General features: G+C 32.4%; 1 protein-coding gene across 4 annotated transcripts in view; it reads left to right on the forward strand.

Moving 5' to 3' along the window:
* The window catches only part of Ten-a (Teneurin-a transmembrane protein), a 1,628,256-nt gene that overhangs the window by 1,538,443 nt on the left and 67,367 nt on the right, over window positions 1–22,446 (forward strand). For all 4 annotated transcript variants that reach the window (XM_074139868.1, XM_074139867.1, XM_074139869.1 and 1 more), the window contains 2 exons: window positions 14,328–14,676; window positions 14,765–15,096. In XM_074139868.1, coding sequence (XP_073995969.1) covers window positions 14,328–14,676; window positions 14,765–15,096 — 681 coding nt within the window. The remainder of the gene's footprint in view (window positions 1–14,327; window positions 14,677–14,764; window positions 15,097–22,446) is intronic.

Here is a 22,446-nt window from a genome sequence, read left to right on the forward strand (position 1 = left end):
ACAGCCGTTTGAATGTTTTCGACTGTCCCAAAATGTGTTCCCTTGAGCTGATTTTTCAACTTCGTGTCATTTCGTGTCACAAACTTGGGTGTTTGAGTACGACCCAGACACAAAGCGCCAGAGCATGGAGTGGCACACTTCAACCTCTCCAAGCCCCAAAAAAGCAAGGATGGCGAAGTCGAAGATCAAATGCATGCTGATTAGTTTTTCCGATATCCACGGAATCGTCAACAAAGAGTTTCTACTTCAAGGTCAAACGGTCAATAAACACTTTTACCGAGAGGTTCTTGAAAAACTTCGAAAAAGGGTCATTCGTGTGAGACCAAATTTCAATAATCGAGTTTTTGGCGAGTAAAAACATTCCTGTGACTCCTCAGCCTCCTTATTCGCCTGACTTGAGTCCTTGTGGCTCTTTTCTCTTCCCGAAGTTGAAAAATCACCTCAAGGGAACTCATTTTGGGACAGTCGAAAACATTCAAACGGCTGTAATCGACCAGCTGATTGGCTATTCTAGTATCGGAGTTCGAGCACTGCTATGAGGAGTGGAAGAAACGTCTCCAGCGCTGTGTGGCTTCAGAAGGAAGTTATTTTGAAGGTGACAATATAGAATTGTAATTCTTTTTGAATAAAAAAAAATTAAAAAAACAGTCACATTACTTAATTTACAGACCTCGTATAAAGGAGTATGAGCAGAGTTGGGCACTGATTAAAAAAAAAATTTAATTCTAATTTTAATTGATTAAATTTTTTAATTGATTAAAATTTTTAATTTTAATCAGAATTTAATCGGCGAATTTAATCGTAATTTTAATCATATGACAATTATTTAATCAATTAAATTTCAGATTTAATCATTAATCAAACTAATTTAATCAAACTAAAAAAATTATGATTAAATCTGAGAATTAAATTGAACTTTAATTTTAATCACCGAATTAGTTCAATTTCAATCGTTAATCAAACTAATTTAATCATTAACTTTTATGGCTTTTCAACCAATGGTTCGAACCACGTTTTGGCGAGGCCATTTTTCTAAGCGTCTTCAATAAATACTTTTCGGTTAATTTTTGTAGACTTGGACTTCTTCACGAGTCTCTAGACGTGTTCCGCGAAATTTCAATTTTAAATGTATTGAAATTTAGAAACATAGGAAAGATACGAAAACAAAAAATTGTTCCTTTTTTTTTAATTTGAATTTAATTTTAAGTTCTAGCTAAATACCGAATTTCAAATTATTTAAAGTTAGTGTTCCGCAAGAAAAATATATACATATAATTGTGCTCCGCGTCTATGAAAGGTTAAGAACCACTCATATAAAGGGTTGAAAATTTTTTGGGTCATGAAATTCTGTAAAATTATGGCCGTTCTATATCTCCTACTGTGAACCACGTATTGGTATGGAATTTTGTTCTCTTATGCACTTTGTTTTTCTCAATTATAAACTATAGTTATATTGTGCACAGATCTATAAATGTAGAAGATATAAAGGGTTGAAAATTTTTTGGGTCATGAAATTCTGTAAAATTATGGCCGTTCTAAATCTCCCACTGTGAACCACGTATTGTTATGGCATTTTTTTCTCTTATACACTTTGTTTTTCTCAATTAAACAATAGTTAATTTTGTGCAAAGATCTATAAATGTAAAGGATATAAAGGGTTGAAAATTTTTTTGGGTCATGAAATTCTGTAAAATTATGGCCTTCTATATCTCCCACTGTGAACCACGTATTAGTATGGAATTTTGTTCTCTTATACACTTTGTTTTTCTCAATTATAATCTATAGTTATTTTGTGCACAGATCTAAAAAGGTAGAAGATAAAATGTGTTAAAAATTTTTTGGGTCATGAAATTCTGTAAAATTATTGCCGTTCTGTATCTCCCACCGTAAACCACGTATTGTTATGAAATTTTGTTCTCTTATACACTTTGTTTTTCTCAATTATAAACTATACTTATTTTGTGCACAGATCTATAAATGTAGAAGATATAACGGGTTGAAAATTTTTTGGGTCATGAAATTCTGTGAAATTATGACCGTTCCAAATCTCCCACTGGGAACCACGTATTGGTATGGAATTTTGTTCTCTTATACACTTTGTTTTTCTCAATTATAATCTATAGTTATTTTGTGCACAGATCTATAAATGCAGAAGATATAAAGGGTTGAAAATTTTTTGGGTCATGAAATTCTGTAAAATTATGGCCGTTCTATATCTCCCACTGTGAACCACGTATTGGTATGGAATTTTGTTCTCTTATACACTTTGTTTTTCTCAATTATAATCTATAGTTATTTTGTGCACAGATCTATAAATGCAGAAGATATAAAGGGTTGAAAATTTTTTGGGTCATGAAATTCTGTAAAATTATGGCCGTTCTATATCTCCCACTGTGAACCACGTATTGGTATGGAATTTTGTTCTCTTATACACTTTGTTTTTCTCAATTATAATCTATACTTATTTTGTGCACAGATCTATAAATGTAGAAGATATAACGATTTGAAAATTTTTTGGGTCATGAAATTCTGTAAAATTATGGCCTTCTATATCTCCCACTGTGAAGCACGTATTGATATGGATTTTTTTTCTCTTATACACTTTGTTTTTCTCAATTAAAAACTATAGTTATTTTGTACACAAATCTAAAAAGGTAGAAGATATAAAGGGTTGAAAATTTTTTGGGTCATGAAATTCTGTAAAATTATGGCCGTTTTATGTCTCCCACCGTAAACTACGTATCGATATGAAATTTTGTTCTCTTATACACTTTGTTTTGCTCAATTAAAAACTATAGTTATTTTGTACACAGATCTATAAATGTAGAAGATATAACGATTTGAAAATTTTTTGGGTCATGAAATTCTGTAAAATTATGGCCTTCTATATCTCCCACTGTGAAGCACGTATTGATATGGATTTTTTTTCTCTTATACACTTTGTTTTTCTCAATTAAAAACTATAGTTATTTTGTACACAAATCTAAAAAGGTAGAAGATATAAAGGGTTGAAAATTTTTTGGGTCATGAAATTCTGTAAAATTATGGCCGTTTTATGTCTCCCACCGTAAACTACGTATCGATATGAAATTTTGTTCTCTTATACACTTTGTTTTGCTCAATTAAAAACTATAGTTATTTTGTACACAGATCTAAAAAGGTAGAAGATAAAAAGTGTTAAAAATTTTTTGGGTCATGAAATTCTGTAAAATTATGGCCGTTCTATATCTCCCACCGTAAACCACGTATTGTTATGAAATTTTGTTCTCTTATACACTTTGTTTTTCTCTATTATAAACTATACTTATTTTGTGCACAGATCTATAAATGTAAAAGATATAACGAGTTGAAAATTTTTTGGGTCATGAAATTCTGTAAAATTATGGCCGTTCTATGTCTCCCACTGTGAACCACGTATTGGTATGGAATTTTGTTCTCTTAAACACTTTGTTTTTCTCAATTATAATCTATAGTTATATTGTGCACAGATCTATAAATGTAGAAGATAAAAAGTGTTAAAAATTTTTTGGGTCATGAAATTCTGTAAAATTATTGCCGTTCTGTATCTCCCACCGTAAACCACGTATTGATATGAAATTTTGTTCTCTTATACTCTTTGTTTTTCTCAATTATAAACTATAGTTATTTTGTGCACATCTATAAATGCAGAAGATATAACGGGTTGAAAATTTTTTGGGTCATGAAATTCTGTAAAATTATGGCCGTTCTATATCTCCCACCGTAAACCACGTATTGTTATGAAATTTTGTTCTCTTATACACTTTGTTTTCTCAATTATAAACTATACTTATTTTGTGCACAGATCTATAAATGTAGAAGATATAACGAGTTGAAAATTTTTTGGGTCATGAAATTCTGTAAAATTATGGCCTTCTATATCTCCCACTGTGAACCACGTATTGGTATGGAATTTTTTTCTCTTATACACTTTGTTTTTCTCAATTAAAAACTATAGTTATTTTGTGCACAGATATATAAATGTAGAAGATATAAAGACTTGAAAATTTTTTGGGTCATGAAATTCTGTAAAATTATGGCCGTTCTATGTCTCCCACTGTGAACCACGTATTGGTATGGAATTTTGTTCTCTTAAACACTTTGTTTTTCTCAATTATAATCTATAGTTATATTGTGCACAGATCTATAAATGTAGAAGATATAACGGGTTGAAAATTTTTTGGGTCATGAAATTCTGTAAAATTATGGCCTTCCATATCTCCCACTGTGAAGCACGTATTGATATGGATTTTTTTATCTCTTATACACTTTGTTTTTCTCAATTAAAAACTATTGTTATTTTGTGCACAGATATATAAATGTAGAAGATATAAAGACTTGAAAATTTTTTGGGTCATGAAATTCTGTAAAATTATGGCCGTTCTATATCTCCCACTGTGAACCACGTATTGGTATGGAATTTTGTTCTCTTATACACTTTGTTTTTCTCAATTAAAAACTGTAGTTATTTTGTACACGAATCTAAAAAGGTAGAAGATATAAAGGGTTGAAAATTTTTTGGGTCATGAAATTCTGTAAAATTATTGCCGTTCTGTATCTCCCACCGTAAACCACGTATTGATATGAAATTTTGTTCTCTTATACAGTTTGTTATTCTCAATTATAAACTATAGTTATTTTGTACACAGATCTAAAAAGGTAGAAGATAAATGGTGTTGAAAATTTTTTGGGTCATGAAATTCTGTAAAATTATGGCCGTTCTATATCTCCCACTGTGAACCACGTATTGGTATGGAATTTTGTTCTCTTATACACTTTGTTTTTCTCAATTAAAAACTACAGTTATTTTCTGCACAGATCTATAATTTTAGAAGATATAAAGTCTAGTGAGTGGTAAACATGGTGAAATGTGAGTATAAGGTGGTCCTATATAAATAAGTCTTGAGAGTCACCAACATAGTACAGGTGAGACACCAGACTGGTAGAATGATGGTGCCAAGTTTGGGGAAGGTGATAATATTGATAGAGAAGAGGCACCAGCTAGGCGGAATAAAGATGCATTGTTCCGATTCTGGTTTAACCATTGGCAATGTTTGGTTTTAAAAATTTAATCTCTCAAATTTTGATTAAATTAAAAAATTTAATCGTTTAAAGTGATTAAAACTAAATTTGGAATTTAATTCAATCAATTAAAATTATGATTATTTAGTTTTGATTTTAATCCTAATTTTTAGTTATGATTAAAAATTTTAATTGATTAAATTCCGATTAAATTAAAAGTCAATTTAATTTTAATCAACTAATTTTGGCCGATTAAATTTTTTAATTTTAATCCTGATTAAAATTAAATTTCGGTTTAATTCAATTGTTTTTTAATTGATTAAATTTTTGCCCAACTCTGAGTATGAGCAATGGAAAAAGATTATTCGTCCAACTGTTAAGACAAAGTCAAGTATGGTGCTGTAATTATTGGCATCCGCTTAATTGGATCTTGTTCCTCAAAGCTGCAGAGCCAAAAAAAAAGGCTTATTGTACCTTCTCCTAGGTGGTTTAATAGCTTAAATCTTCTCCCAGAAGGGGAGAATACCAGGTCCAGGATCTCCTCCACCAGTCTTTCTGGCCATATGACCTTAGAAAACCTCCCAAAAAAAACTCATAATCTCGAGATACCAACGCAAGCTAGCAGGATTTAGAGAAGGCCATTTTCTTTGATTCTTCCTCTAGGCAAATTCCACTAAGAGTTTCTGAGTTAAGCGTATCTATCCTGGACCCTGGAGGTTTTTTTCTTGACCCATCTGTTTCTGTAAGAACCACAATTATCTAATTCCTACCTAATCACAGAGTTTCATTAGTTCTGATTTTAATGCAAATTAACCTTACCATCTTTGATGTTGTAATCTGTTGGGAAGGTTACAACTATATGAAGAATATTATTGAATACATATACTATTAACATGAATCCAAAATATCAAACTTTATAAATGTTTACAGCAGCTATTGCAAAGTTGCTGGAATTAACTCTCTGACCAGTAAAAATGTAGTTTTAGCTAAAAGACTCTTCGATAAGTTGGAAGACAACAGCCTTTATGATTATCTCTATCTTATAATGATTTTATTTTTAATTGTTACTATATTAGATTTTATTGTTATTGCCAACTACGATAACAATGTCCCAAGAGACTTTATAGTCTTGTGGTTGGCATAGTTGAAATGTTCGCCTTGAATTTATTAATAGACGGGCTTATTGATTCACATATCTTCTGCTATGAACAGTATGACATGTTATTACCATCGAAGATTTATACTAAACGGCCCTGATCCTGCCATGACGTCATCGTTCCCTTTTTCTTTAGATCAAGAAACACGCGCTTATCGTAATGATTATGCTATTACAATGGTTTAATTTCATGGAAATCTTTTACAAAATTTTCTGTAAAAAAAAGAAAAGCTAATGTGGAAAACGAGTGCTTCTCGTTAGACAGCAAATTTAAATCTTTGGTCTGATCTCGAAGCAATAGCGGTCAGAAAGAAAGTTACGGTGCCTTATATTTAGGGGAATAAGGCCAGCTTAAGTTTATCACCAGTCAAACTTTCGTTTTATCTGATTCAGTTTCACTCCAAGAAATTTGATTTTCAGCTTAAGCAAAAGAAAATAAAATTATTACAGCGGATATTTCAGCAGAAATATTTATAAAATTAAAATTATGAAAATTATGAATATGTAGTAGTAGAAATTATCTCTATTGCATATTAATACCTTGAATATTACATGAAATTAACTAATCTACAATTATAAACAAGACAATCACCATGGTCATAGACCGTCGGTAAAGTCGTATTAAGAAATAATACAAAATTATTAATTATATAAACAAAATCCCTATGGTTCCATTATGTACAGTTTGAAGAAACAGAACTAAGTTAGAAAAAGCAAAGAAGAAGAAGAAGAAAGAACATAAAACTTCTCTATAAATTAATATAAGAAGTCTTCTAAAAGAATAGAAGAATAATGTTATCAAATAATCTAAACAAAAATAAACAAACTGAATTTATAAACTTATTAGTTTCCATATTTAAAATATATTTAATATCTATTTTGTTATTCTTTAAATTTAATTTTCTTAATTAACATTTTATAAGTTTATAAATAATTGTATAAATTTTTACAAAAAAAAGTGAAATCACTTCCATTCAAAACATTAACCACTTGTGAATATATGAATGATTATTTTATATTCTTAAACCTTAAGAGAGACATAATTGACTAGAATAATACAAACAGTTGACAGTACAAAATATAGAATCAAATAGAACATTATTATGGCTATACATGCATGGATACAGCGGCTTCATAATTGAATTTAGATACTTCTGCTAGTGAAGTCCTGGTATTTTATACAATCTTGTTTTCTTTGTTTTGCTTACCATCTTAAAAAATAAAGTAAATAAAGTTGGAGGTAAATTGCATTTGTCTTTTGATCTCAGTACCTGCCAAATGCAACAAAACTCCGTCTAGCTTTCGAGTTTTCTTAATTTGTAAACTGTAATACTTACTAAAATACAAATTTTACTAAGAAGAGAGATTGGTACATGATTTATGAACTGGTTTCTTGTATGCTCAGAACTGAAACCGTTGGTGTCAAATCTTTTTCAGTTTAAACAAGACAACCTTATTAATTTTTAACTTTAATTAAGGTGGTATAAATTTATTACATTATTCACTGATTCCACTGTATGTTTATTGTGAACATTATATTGTTTAATGTGGTCCTTAGATCCTTAGCTGTTAAAGATGTCGCGCGATAATAGTATGTAAAAGATAAATATATATATATATATAAAATTACATATGAACAAGTGAGATAGATGTTACACTTTGAGCTTTAAGTAAATATTATGTCTTTGTAACTCACATTACATTTGAGGCAAGATGGCGTACCCTAAGGCTATAGCAGATATAACTTATTCACTCAGTTGATAACAATATTTGGTTGAACGAACACAAGTTAATTTAATAACCGTCTCTCTCCTATACAAACCAAAACTCTCCGCGCATTCCTATCTCCACTTTGCTTATTTTAATTAATTTTAGTTTTTATTTTTTTGTTTTTTAACTCAAAAGCTTCTCTTTTTCGGTGAAGTAACGTTTTTTTATCTTAAATTCCCTTTATTATTTAAACCATTTTTAATTGTGAATGGCCAAAGATTTTTTTTTTTATTCATTTCAAAGGAAGACATATTCCTTATTTTATTTTTCTTTTTCTCTTAAATCTGATCTAATTAATTACATTCTTTGAGTGTGTTACCCTCTCTTTTTAAATAATTTATCTGAATTCTTTGGTGCTTGATAGAGCTGGAAAAACCCTCATCCTGGCAGAAAGAAAAAACCTACGCTGACCTTTATAGAATAGACTGGAGTCTTCTCTCTAACTCAAGAAATAACCTCTTGAGCTGGAAATGGTAAAAACTAACTGCTCAGATTCACAGTTGCGGATTTAACTTGATTATTTACTACGCAAAAAGTCTTTAGGATGTCTCAATTCTAGGAAAAAAATTCTAGAATTTATAAGTAGTAAAGTGATTGCCAATTTTTTTAGGTGGTCTTTACGTCCAACTACCAATTAATTAGGTGTCATTGACGGAGGCGACAAGTAAACATGCTTTACTGTAAATTTCTTTTATTAACCGTTAAATAAAAATCGAAGGCCTAAGAACGGGGAATCGAACCCAGTACTACAATACATATTAGCTTTACAGGTCAACGCCTCTAACCGCTCGGCTACCGTGGCGTCTACAATTCTCTTTCTATTTTATGCAGTTTTTAGTTTATTTGTTCTTTCATTTTAACAAAAAAGTTATTGTAATTGCTGTCATGTGATAGAACTCTCTCAGCTCGAAAATCAACTATTATTGCTAGGGGAAAAAAAGAGCTATCAGATTTTTGGAAATTCTTGCTGTTTTCATAATTAATGTTCCATGTTCAATTCTGCCTTCTTTCTTTTTGAACATGTACCCATTTATTATTTTCATATTTTATTATTCCCTTTATTTTCAAATTTGTTGGTCTCTCTTTCACTCCTTCTTCAACATTTTTTATTTTACTTTTAAAGAGAAAATTTTCCAGCCAAATTAGCAGGAGCCGGTTGCCCTTGACCGTTATTGCTTTCTGCTCCAAAAAATCGCTTCACTCAACTGCAATAATTTCCACTTCATAAGACTCACGGAGGAGGGGGTATGGAAAAAAAGAAAGAAAAAGTAAAAACACGATGGTCGACGTAGAATTTTCACATGTGGGCTTGTAGAATTTCCATTAAAATGAAAAACTAAAAAAAAAAACATGTGGAAACAATAGACCAGCATTTCTCTCTAGCTGCATTTTCCTAAATTTATAGTTTTTTTATACTTACTTTTATTTTTGTTACAACCTACTTGTTAAAATTGTTATTTCATAAATACATCTTTCAGATGTGTAATTGATTTTTAATATTGTTTCGTGAGTTTTGAGCACAATATTAAAAAGTTAATTAAGAATCGAGTTTACCGTCAATTCACACCTGACTCATACTAAGAGACGATAATTTAGTTTACAGTGGAAATCAAGACGCAGTTTGATTATGCAGTAGAGAATAGATGCACCATTATATTTCATGTTTACCAAGTGAAGTTATTGGAAAGGAGGTTTCTTAATTGTAGTAGCAGCCATCTTAAAGCACATGCGTGAATTTTATTTTAAAATCTAAATGATTGATCAAGCAAGCAATACTATTCCTGAACATAGTGATCAAAAAAACCTAGGCGGGTCCAGTAGCCTGGTTCATCGCGAGTTCACTCCTCACGGTACAACAATCACCAAAGAATATTAGCAAGAGATTTTGCGTTCCCCTTCGTGTGACGGAGTAAAACGGCCAATTGGCCGCATCTTTGAGCAGCTCCGTTACGATTACGGATTTTCTGGTCTTTAGCTTTGTCAGCCTCGTTACTTTTGGAACAATAACTCTTTCTGACTTCTGGATTATTTTTTTATCTAGCTGCAAACGCAAAAAGATCAGATTTCAGTACTCTACATCATGTCATAATACGATGGATCAGCTGCACATCATCTCAAAAAAAAAAGTCGTTCCAGCACCGCTTCCAACAATAGCAGAACCTTTGGAAGAAGAAGTGCAAGCCCTGCCAAAGAGGAATTTTTGTGGTTTATCGGATAAAGATCGGCCGAAATGTTCGCACCTGAGGTTTACTTACGAGCGCTGAGGCCAAATTTGGTTGAAATTTTAAGGAATAAGTCTCACAACAGTTTGAAATCAATCTTTTATTCATCCTTCCATATAGAAGCATAATCTACATATTTTAGCCTAAAGCTGTTAGGCTAAGAAAAGTTTAAGCTTTAAGCCTTATTAATAATAAATAAAAAAATGCGGAGAAATTTTGATTGGCGTGGTAAACAGTTTAAAATTATGAAGAATTATTAAGAAAAAGGGTTGTAAATTTTACAATATTGATATTTAAGTATAACTTTAAAAAAAATGGCGGCAAACATTAAAAGATTGTTATACTTTAAAGAAGCAGTATAAACACTAGCCAAACTTGATACTTTAATAATATACATGAATATTATTCATTTTATACACTGATTTAGGTAGTCTTACATAGTGTTGTTTCCTCTTTTAAAAGAGGAGAACGATATTAAATATTCTTTCAAGCATACAACCTACGTTACGTATACACCCTACACTCCTAGTCTATACCTATATAGTTCAAACAAGCTTATGCCCCTCTCTCGCCATGTTGGTTGTAACAGTCTAGCGAAGGGAGTTCACAGTCAGCTGTCTGGTACAAAGAGTTTCTAAGCAACTTATTATTGTATATAATGGAATACAGGAAAAGAGAAGGGGGCAGAGTATAAGTAATTTTAACTTTGTTTCATACTTTTATTATGAGGTAGAATGTACACTTGGTTCATTTATTCCAGAAATTTATTATTATAGAATAATCTTTTATTAACACAGTATTAATTATTTTTCTACGTATTAGCTTCCCTTTTATTATTAGATTTATTGGTGTATTTCTGTTATATTGAAAGTAAATTTGTATTGTTTTTACGCAGTATATTAAATTTTATGAGAATGAACATCAATCTTTTTTCTAATTAAAATTTCTTAGAAATGTATCAATAAGCTTCTTTACTAATAAATATATTATATAATAATAACCTTTATTAATATATTTAAACAAAAAATATTTCTTTACTAAAATAACATTAGTTTTTTTTAAATTGATTTCGTTATTTACAATCTGTATATACATATATACAATAAGTAAATAGGAAGAATGAAAGAAAAATGACCCGATGTGCGAGAATGGCAACTGGAAAATCAGAAAGAACCTGGAATTGATGGGAATTGTTTGGAGAATCCAGACATATTCGCCCAAATAAAGAAGGGGTGAATGAGATGGTTGGGGACTCGTGGAGAGGATGCCTGCGGGGAAGCGTGCCCCGAAAACTGTTAAAAGAAAACCTTAGGAGGCAGAAAAATTCGAGGGCGCCCTCGACTTAGATGGCTGGATAATGTGGAAGAAGACCTTCGTCGGGTTGAAGTAAGTAGATGGCGCCTTAAGGCCGTAGATCGGGGAAAAACTTGTTGAGGAGGTCCAGGGCCTGCTTTAAGGAGTGTCGAACCAGATAGTGAGTGAGTGAAAGATAAATGAATGCGTGAAGAGCAGGATGAGAGAAACCACCCAGTGGTAGCACTCTCTACAGGACCTCAAGGAAGTTGCGAGGCCACTGACGATTCAGTCGGCGAGGAGGATTGTTAAGAATGTTAGAGGAGACGAAAGACAGAACCAAGAGGATTTGAGCAAGTAGAGAGAGCAGTATAGTACTGGCGATTCAGTCTGCAAGAAGGATTGTTAGGGATGACAGTGGAGGCGAGAGACAGTACAAGAGGATTAGAGCAAGTAGAGAGAGCAGTATGGATCTTACGATATTTCGGCTTGGCGAGTTGGTCTATGAAGGGAATGTTGAGGTCGTTGTGAAGAGTGAGGTTAGTCACCGTTGAAAGGAGCGTCAACTATCTGTCAGAGGAGTTTTGACTGAAATGTTTTGTACTGTCCATATGTTTGTTAGAGGTTTGGTTGTACCTCACAGCTCTAAAAATAATAATAGATAAATCTGTAATTACCTCACCACTTTCGCAAATGTGTAATAAATTTCTAAGCTTTAAAATTGTCCAAAATATAAAGTTTGACCAAATATTAGTTTTCATCAATAATATATAGATTCTAGTAGTGAAATAGTATGATGAGAGTTACGTATATACTACAAAATCATAAAGAATTGAAACAATAGTATTTTCAAATTGTTGCAAAATGTTATTATTACTTGTTGCATAAGATCAGCTGGCACTATATATGGTGGCGCTTTACTATTATGTAAACATTATTCTAAAATAATTCAATTAACCTGTATGATTGGGAAATTAATATTAGATTACCAATTGCATTTGTCAGCCACCATCTCTGGCGTTATTCATAAATTATGATTTGTTTATATTGAATAAAAGTGGCCCTATTTTTCTTTTGCCTTTAGCAAGGAATTCTCTCCTGGAATTTTTGGTCATTTATTCACATCTGATGTGTCGTGAATTTATTAGGTTCAGAATATTTCAGGGTTTTGTTTGCTACCACTAGAATTTGTTTGCATATTCATTAGTAATATTTGCAAAGCTCAAAATGAAAACTCATTTGTAAATTAAATGCTATTTTAGAATCACTTTTTTTTTCTTTTCTTTTTTAATTTTAAAAAAATCCAACCTTCATCAAATTCAAAAATGATTAAAAATAAAAAATCTTTCGAAAACGCTTGGAGTGTGATTGAAAGAATTAGAGAGAAGCGTCAATTTTCATTTAGGTAGATTAACTGTCAATTTATAGTTTGTTCGCTGGTGAGCGGACGGTGACTGTTGGCATAGAGGGGATGAATCTATAATTATATTGTTGTCCAGAGTGCCAATCTGGATTCTCAGCTTATTTTTTTTTTCTCTCTCTAAATAAAAAGTTAATAAAAATGGATTTAAATTATTTCTCCCTCCGTGGCTCACGTACTAGCCCCCTCGTTTTTCAATTTATATTTCCTTTTTCACTTTTTATTCCCTCTTTTCTCTAATAAGGAGTCCTTCTATGGCAGCTTTAGAAATAATGTTTTCCAATCTAATAAGTGTTATTAAATAAAATTAAACTTATTTTCATAATTTTATTTCTTGCAACAGGACGAAATATTCTCAATAGATGATTCAATTTGCATTTGGATTAGGTTATATACTGCATTCCTTTAATGAAATATAGATTGTGATTTACGTTACCTATAATTTTAAAGTTCTCATTCATTCGTCCAATTTTGTTAGCCATTAATCGTGGCCGATTTAAGGACTTAATAAACTTAAAGGAAGTTATGACATTTTAAAGATGAATTCACCATTATGTACATAATTGGAAAATCAAAATAAACCACGACGCAATACTCTTTACTAAACGTAGACTCTTTTTCGACAAACAAAACAATACTCTGATCCCAACATGTCTAACTTCGGCTTAAATTTGGACAACAAACTGACCTTCTCCACTGACGTTTAGGACAAAGTCAATTGTAGTAAATTGATTGCAAGTCTTCCAATTTACGTATTCTCACGAGACTCGGAAGATGTGGTCGATCAGGCCGATGTTCCTCTACGCCTGCTTTGCCTAGAGCCCTAACCTGTTTAGTAGTAAAATCAAGAAACTTCAGAGAACTCAGAATGAATTTGTCCACGACTTTTTAGAATCAACTCCTCTTCATTAGAAATCTTCCATAATCTCCAAACACTCCCTTTATCTGAAAACGTCTGCTGAAACTATCTCACCACTGTAGAATTTCGGTTTTCGCCTGCCGTGTACGATCATTCCAATCGCTACAGACAGGAAAGAAATAAACCTAGTTTCCTAAACTATTTACTGAAGGTTGCAATGTAATAATTCATTATTTTTGTAAGCAGTGAATACATTTCGTTATAAAATGTAAATCTATCTATACACCATTGTTTACAAATACAAGATTGAGTTGTACAGAAAGTACACAGCATCTATAACCTTAGTCTAAGATAAATGGTTATAAGTTATTGATTATTCTACATATGTATACATTATGTGTAAACATATAATAGAGAATTATTATTCCTAAAAAGAATAACTTAAAATATTCCTTTCCGCATGGTCATACAAATTACTTCTTATTTATGTATACAAATTCAATTTTTAGAAGACATTTCACATTTGTTTGACTCACTCATTTAATTTAGGTGTTTCGTTTGTTTCAGAATCCCTGCCCACAAGTACGGCCGTGCAGTTTAGCGGTCCCAGTCCGAGCCAGCCTATATCTACGGACCAACAACTAACTCCAATACAAATAGAATCTGTACAACCGCCGGCAGCGTCTACAGTTGAAATACCAGAGCTTGGCGCACCGCATGCCTTTACTGTACCACCGGCCCAATTTTGGAATTCTGAATTTCGAAATAAACAACCGGCATTTATTAGATTTAATATCAGTTTACCATGGGGAGCAAATTTCGCTGTTTATGGTAGAAGAAATGTAGCGCCTAGTATTACGCAATACGATTTTGCGGAATTCGTTAAAGGAGGCAGAGTTGATCATAGACTTAGGAGGTACACTATTAACACAACTTAGCCTTCAATTTTTATTATATTTTTTCATTACTTCTAAACAGTATTGTTATGTTTTTGTTTATTACAGATCAGTAATATTGACTCCTGCCACAGCACCTTCAACTAGCAGAGGTACAAAGACCTATGATTTCGAAACGAACAATCGCTTAGGACATGAACTGTCCAAACGTTCTACATCACCAATGTTAGTCAATGTAACACTGTTACAATATTTGGATACTGGAAGATGGTTTCTCTCAGTTTACAATGATGATCTCAGGCCGCACGAAGTTGTACTGATAGTAGAAGAAGCAGAAGGTATTTCTACAGCGTGTCCCAACGACTGTTCTGGACATGGGTCATGCTATCTGGGAAAATGTGATTGTATTGATGGATTTGAAGGAATTGATTGTGCCAAAAGTAAGTATTCGGTTTTTATTATTAATCTATAAGTTGACAAGAAAGTAATTCATTAACCAAGAAGGTGGATTTTGGGGGATTTATTTCATTGTTCATTCATTAAACTCTGTATTGGCCTACACTCCTATACCGACAGCTCTGCGGATAGTGCAGTTAGGAGTGGAGGATTTCTTCGCACATTGTGTTAAGAGGCCAGCAATGAGCAAATGTGCTATCAGCTTTAGTTGGGTTTTAGATACAATTGCAATGGAATGTGCACTTTCGAAAAGTGGACAACAGACGGTTACCTTCGGTGATTCCCAGACATCTATTTATTTATTTTTATTTTTTAAGTAGAAATTACTCGTAAATGTGAGGAACTGTTACATGGTTCGTACATGTAACTGGTACATTGCTGGTACACGAGAATAATGTCGTACATAGTCAATAATGGCGGACATAAAAAATAAATAATCATACAAATATTATAGATACGTGTTTTCCTATTATTCATAAAAATGATTTTAATTAATAATATTATACGGTAAAGTTGTTAATATGTACAGCAATAAGGTTAGTCTGTCTCAAGATAAACGAGAATGTATAATAGCACATTTAACTGGATTAAAATTGTCTTTCACGGAGTATTTTCCAAAACCCGAAAACACAAATGATAATTGGATTTCAAACCCCTTCTAGAATTAGAATTGCTCATTAGAATGCGTATATCACAATTTGTGAATAACAAATTTCACGTAATACAATCATTTTTACTAAGTGATACAATTTAGCATGATGTACTACCAAGTGGTAGGCGAGCCAAAAAAACAAAAAAGATTGGGAAACGATGTTTTAGATGATAGGTTCCTGTCTATTGCAGAATAAAATGCATCCAGCTGGCGAACAGTTGGCCAAGAAAACTGCAATGAAGAATTAGCTATTTCCACCTTACTGAGAAAAAAAATTATAAATACTTAACTGAAGACATGTTCAGCATGTAGTAGCTAGAAATGAGTAGAGGCAAATTTGGTTAGCCCTAACATGAACATTTAGCAGAATTCCTCTCAGTTTATAACAGCTCGATTTGGTTGCTCTCTTTAAATTGATTACTGGCCATCGGTATAACCTTTAGTATAGAACAACAATACGAGGGTCGTTTGAAAAGTCCGTGCAAAGTCAGAGAGATAGCACTACTGGCGCGTATCGAGGTTATGTTTAGTTAGTAGCATCTCTTGGAAGAACACACACCAAGTTTCAGCCAGATCGATCTATTTCTTTGTGTTTGGCATTCGTTTGAATCGAGGAAGTCGAGTGATTTTCAAAAAATGGACGAAAAAGAATTTCGTGTGTTGATTAAACACTACTTTATGAAAGGCAAAACGCCTCAGGAGACTAAAGAGAAGCTTGATAAACATTATGGTGACTCTGCACCTTCGATTAGAACAGTTTATAAGTGGTTTCAAAATTTTCGGAGTGGCCATATGGGCACAAGTGACGCTGAACGTTCTGGACGCCCTGTTGAGGTTACTACTCCAGAAATCATTGACAACATCCATGATATGGTGATGGATGACAGAAGAGTGAAGGTGCGTGAGATTGCTAGTGCTGTGGGCATCTCGAATGAACGGGTACATAATATTTTGCATCAACATTTGGAAATGACAAAGCTATCCGCAAGATGGGTGCCGCGATTGCTCACGCTTGACCAAAAACGAAATCGTGTGAAGTGTTGCAAGGACGGTTTGCAGCTGTTCCAGAAGAATCCGCAGGACTTTAAGCGTCGTTTCGTCACTGTGGATGAAACATGGATACATCACTACACTCCTGAGACCAAAGAACAATCTAAACAATGGGTTACCAAGGGGGAATCTGCGCCAAAAAAGGCGAAGACCGTTCCTTCGGCCGGAAAGATTATGGCGACTGTCTTTTGGGATTCACAAGGAATAATCCTCATCGACTATCTGGAAAAGGGTAAAACTATTGCAGGTGCATATTATTCATCGTTATTGGACCGTTTGAAAACCGAGCTGCAAGAAAAACGCCCACGATTGGCCCACAAAAAAGTCCTTTTCCATCACGACAACGCACCAGCTCACACCTCAGCAGTTGTGGTCGCAAAATTAATGGAAATAGGGTTCCAACTCGTTTCTCATCCCCCCCTATTCTCCAGACTTGGCTCCCTCGGACTACTATTTGTTCCCTAATATGAAGAAATGGCTGGCGGGAAAGAGATTTTATTCAAACGAGGAGGTGATTGCAGAAACGAATGGCTATTTTTCAGACTTGGACAAATCCTATGATTCGGAAGGGATCAACAAACTAGAGCAGCGTTGGACGAAGTGTATAAGCCTAAAAGGAGACTATGTTGAAAAATAAAAAAGGTTTACCCCAAAAAATTAAGTAGTTTTTATTTTTGCACGGACTTTTCAAACGACCCTTCACCGGTATACCCACTGTGCCACCTGAGAGATATGAGAGTGATACACCTAAGAGAATATCTGGTTCTCTGTAACTGAGGATTATGAAACTCGTGACAGGAGAACACAGAATTATTAAACTATAACTGAGCAGCAAGATGCCAAATGTGTATATTGTACCTGCGGCAGGCACAGCCTAAAAAACTAAAATAAAAGAAAAAAGTGCAACTTTGAAAGTACGTGAAAGATGAAATAAGGAAATGGACGGACATATTTATGCTCAGTATAACAACAGTTAAACTGAAATATATGTATAATTCAGAAAAAAAAATTGTTGCGTTTAGTTATAATACTGGTGGAAAAGTAAAAGTAAAGGTACTTTGTATAAATACATACGTATGAGTGGTTAGGGAAAAGAAGCAAGTTGAAACATGATTGATGAGTTTGTGAGTTTCCATCTTGTTTCTTTTTGTTCAAGCATGTAACCTGCGAGTTTCCATCTTGTTTCTTTTTGTTCAAGTATGTAACCTCACAGTAAAACCTCGCAGAATCCAACCTTTCCCACCTACAGTTAATACTCGTATCTTCGAATAAAATACAAAACAAAAATATACATTCACGTGCTTTACAAATGGCAATTTTATTTATTATCTTTTGTTCACCTAGCTACAGCCATAAAAAATGGTTCATATATGGCGGTAGCCTTCTCTTATTTATAAAATTACGTAAAAATTTCATTTTATTTATTACTATAAGACTTCAAAGTTTAAAGTAAAGGAGTTGGTCAAATAATAATGAATCAAAATAAATACAACTAAAAAAAAACCTTACAAGAAAGTACTAGATTATAGTAATTCATACTACTTCATGGTAATACGCAAACAGTATGGAAAAAAAAAATTAGAAGTAGTCTCAAAATTAAAAGTTTAATATCTCCTAAACATTGTCTACTCACCACTGTATGCATCTAGGTCAGTAGTTCCCAACCGTTTTAAGACCAGGGACCATTTTAATACTTCTTTGTTAGCAGGGGCCACAAGGTTCATTATAATAAAAATGTCCAAAATAAACATGTTTTGAACGTTATATTTCCGGTTTCATACTTCTAATGTAATGAAGAATAAAAAAAGTTAACGAAATATTTTTCTGAATGAAAAGAAAGTAAAATCTAGATCATTGAATGAAAGTGAAAGAGCACCATTTTATGTACTGGATAACTGTGCTTTTATTGGTGAGGGAGTGGCTTACAGCGTCACTACGTCAGTAGCTACAGTCCGCCTACTTCACACATCCCATTCGCCAATGAGATTAGTCAATCGTTTTTGGTAATTATTTCTAGGAAAAACACTATTTAATTTTTTTTACTAATTTTTCTCCCATAGATATTTGATAAATTATCGAATAATGCAATAAAAATTGATATCGTAAAAACGTCGAAAATAAACATGTTTTGAACGTTATATTTCCGGTTTCATACTGCTAATGTAATGAAGAATCAAAAAAGTTGACGAAATATTTTCCTGAAGTAAAAGAAAGTAAACTCTAGATAATTGAATGCAAGTGAAAGAGCACCATTTTATGTACTGGATAACTGTGCTTTTATTGGTGAGGGAGTGGCTTACGGTGTCACTACGTCATCAGCTACACTTCGCCTACAGACATCCCGCTCGCCAATGAGATTAGCTAATTGTTTTTGGTCATTATTTCTAGGACAAAAACTATTTAAATTATTTAACTAATTTTTCCCTCATAGGTATTTAATAAATTATAGAATAATGCAATAAAAATTGATATCGTAAAAACGTCCAAAATAAACATGTTTTGAACGTTATATTTCCGGTTTCATACTTCTAATGTAATGAAGAATCAAAAAAGTTAACGAAATTTTTTTTCGAAGTAAAAGAAAGTTAACTCTAGATAATTGAATGAAAGTGAAAGAGCACCATTTTATGTACTGGATAACTCTGCTTTTATTGGTGAGGGAGTGGCTTACGGTGTCACTACGTCATCAGCTACACTTCGCCTACACACATCCCGTTCGCCAATGAGATTAGCTAATTGTTTTTGGTAATTATTTCTAGGAAAAACACTATTTAAATTTTTTTAACTAATTTTTCCCCCATAGGTATTTAATAAATTATAGAATAATGCTATAAAAATTGATATCGTAAAAACGTCCAAAATAAACATGTTTTGAACATTATATTTCCGGTTTCATACTTCTAATGTAATGAAGGATCAAAAAAGTTAACGAAATATTTTTCTGAAGTAAAAGAAAGTAAACTCTAGATAATTGAATGAAAGTGAAAGAACACCATTTTATGTACTGGATAACTGTGCTTTTATTGGTGAGGGAGTGGCTTACGGTGTCACTACGTCATCAGCTACACTTCGCCAATGAGATTAGCTAATTGTTTTTGGTAATTATTTCTAGGAAAAACACTATTTAAATTTCTTTTACTAATTTTTCCCCCATAGGTATTTAATAAATTATAGAATAATGCAATAAAAATTGATATCGTAAAAACGTCGAAAATAAACATGTTTTGAATGTTATATTTCCGGTTTCATACTTCTAATGTAATGAAGAATCAAAAAAGTTGACGAAATATTTTCCTGAAGTAAAAGAAAGTAAACTCTAGATAATTGAATGCAAGTGAAAGAACACCATTTTATGTACTGGATAACTGTGGTTTTATTGGTGAGGGAGTCGCTTACGGTGGCACTACGTCATCAGCTACACTTCGCCTACACACATCCCGTTCGCCAATGAGATTAGCTAATTGTTTTTGGTAATTATTTCTAGGAAAAACACTATTTAAATTTATTTTACTAATTTTTCCCCCATAGGTATTTAATAAATTATAGAATAATGCAATAAAAATTGATATCGTAAAAACGTCCAAAATAAACATGTTTTGAACGTTATATTTCCGGTTTCATACTTCTAATGTAATGAAGAATCAAAAAAGTTAACGAAATATTTTTCTGAATTAAAAGAAAGTAAAATCTAGATCATTGAATGGAAGTGAAAGAGCACCATTTTATGTACTGGATAACTGTGGTTTTATTGGTGAGGGAGTGGCTTACGGTGTCACTACGTCATCAGCTACACTTCGCCTACACACATCCCGTTCGCCAATGAGATTAGCTAATTGTTTTTGGTAATTATTTCTAGGAAAAACACTATTTAAATTTTTTTTACTAATTTTTCCCCCATAGGTATTTAATAAATTATAGAATAATGCAATAAAAATTGATATCGTAAAAACGTCCAAAATAAACATGTTTTGAACGTTATATTTCCGGTTTCATACTTCTAATGTAATGAAGAATCAAAAAAGTTAACGAAATATTTTTCTGAATTAAAAGAAAGTAAAATCTAGATCTTTGAATGGAAGTGAAAGAGCACCATTTTATGTACTGGATAACTGTGGTTTTATTGGTGAGGGAGTGGCTTACGGTGTCACTACGTCATCAGCTACACTTCGCCTACACACATCCCGTTCGCCAATGAGATTAGCTAATAGTTTTTGGTAATTATTTCTAGGAAAAACACTATTTAATTTTTTTTTACTAATTTTTCCCCCATAGGTATTTAATAAATTATAGAATAATGCAATAAAAATTGATATCGTAAAAACGTCCAAAATAAACATGTTTTGAACGTTATATTTCCGGTTTCATACTTCTAATGTAATGAAGAATCAAAAAAGTTAACGAAATATTTTTCTGAATTAAAAGAAAGTAAAATCTAGATCATTGAATGGAAGTGAAAGAGCACCATTTTATGTACTGGATAACTGTGGTTTTATTGGTGAGGGAGTCGCTTACGGTGGCACTACGTCATCAGCTACACTTCGCCTACACACATCCCGTTCGCCAATGAGATTAGCTAATTGTTTTTGGTAATTATTTCTAGGAAAAACACTATTTAAATTTTTTTTACTAATTTTTCCCCCATAGGTATTTAATAAATTATAGAATAATGCAATAAAAATTGATATCGTAAAAACGTCCAAAATAAACATGTTTTGAACGTTATATTTCCGGTTTCATACTTCTAATGTAATGAAGAATCAAAAAAGTTAACGAAATTTTTTTCTGAATTAAAAGAAAGTAAAATCTAGATCTTTGAATGGAAGTGAAAGAGCACCATTTTATGTACTGGATAACTGTGGTTTTATTGGTGAGGGAGTGGCTTACGGTGGCACTACGTCATCAGCTACACTTCGCCTACACACATCCCGTTCGCCAATGAGATTAGCTAATTGTTTTTGGTAATTATTTCTAGGAAAAACACTATTTAAATTTTTTTTACTAATTTTTCCCCCATAGGTATTTAATAAATTATAGAATAATGCAATAAAAATTGATATCGTAAAAACGTCCAAAATAAACATGTTTTGAACGTTATATTTCCGGTTTCATACTTCTAATGTAATGAAGAATCAAAAAAGTTAACGAAATTTTTTTCTGAATTAAAAGAAAGTAAAATCTAGATCTTTGAATGGAAGTGAAAGAGCACCATTTTATGTACTGGATAACTGTGGTTTTATTGGTGAGGGAGTGGCTTACGGTGGCACTACGTCATCAGCTACACTTCGCCTACACACATCCCGTTCGCCAATGAGATTAGCTAATTGTTTTTGGTAATTATTTCTAGGAAAAACACTATTTAAATTTTTTTTACTAATTTTTCCCCCATAGGTATTTAATAAATTATAGAATAATGCAATAAAAATTGATATCGTAAAAACGTCCAAAATAAACATGTTTTGAACGTTATATTTCCGGTTTCATACTTCTAATGTAATGAAGAATCAAAAAAGTTAACGAAATATTTTTCTGAATTAAAAGAAAGTAAAATCTAGATCATTGAATGGAAGTGAAAGAGCACCATTTTATGTACTGGATAACTGTGGTTTTATTGGTGAGGGAGTGGCTTACGGTG

Source organism: Rhodnius prolixus, unplaced genomic scaffold (assembly GCF_049639745.1).
Source record: "Rhodnius prolixus isolate KJV_2025 unplaced genomic scaffold, Rpr scaffold_6, whole genome shotgun sequence".
Lineage (NCBI taxonomy): Eukaryota > Metazoa > Arthropoda > Insecta > Hemiptera > Reduviidae > Rhodnius > Rhodnius prolixus.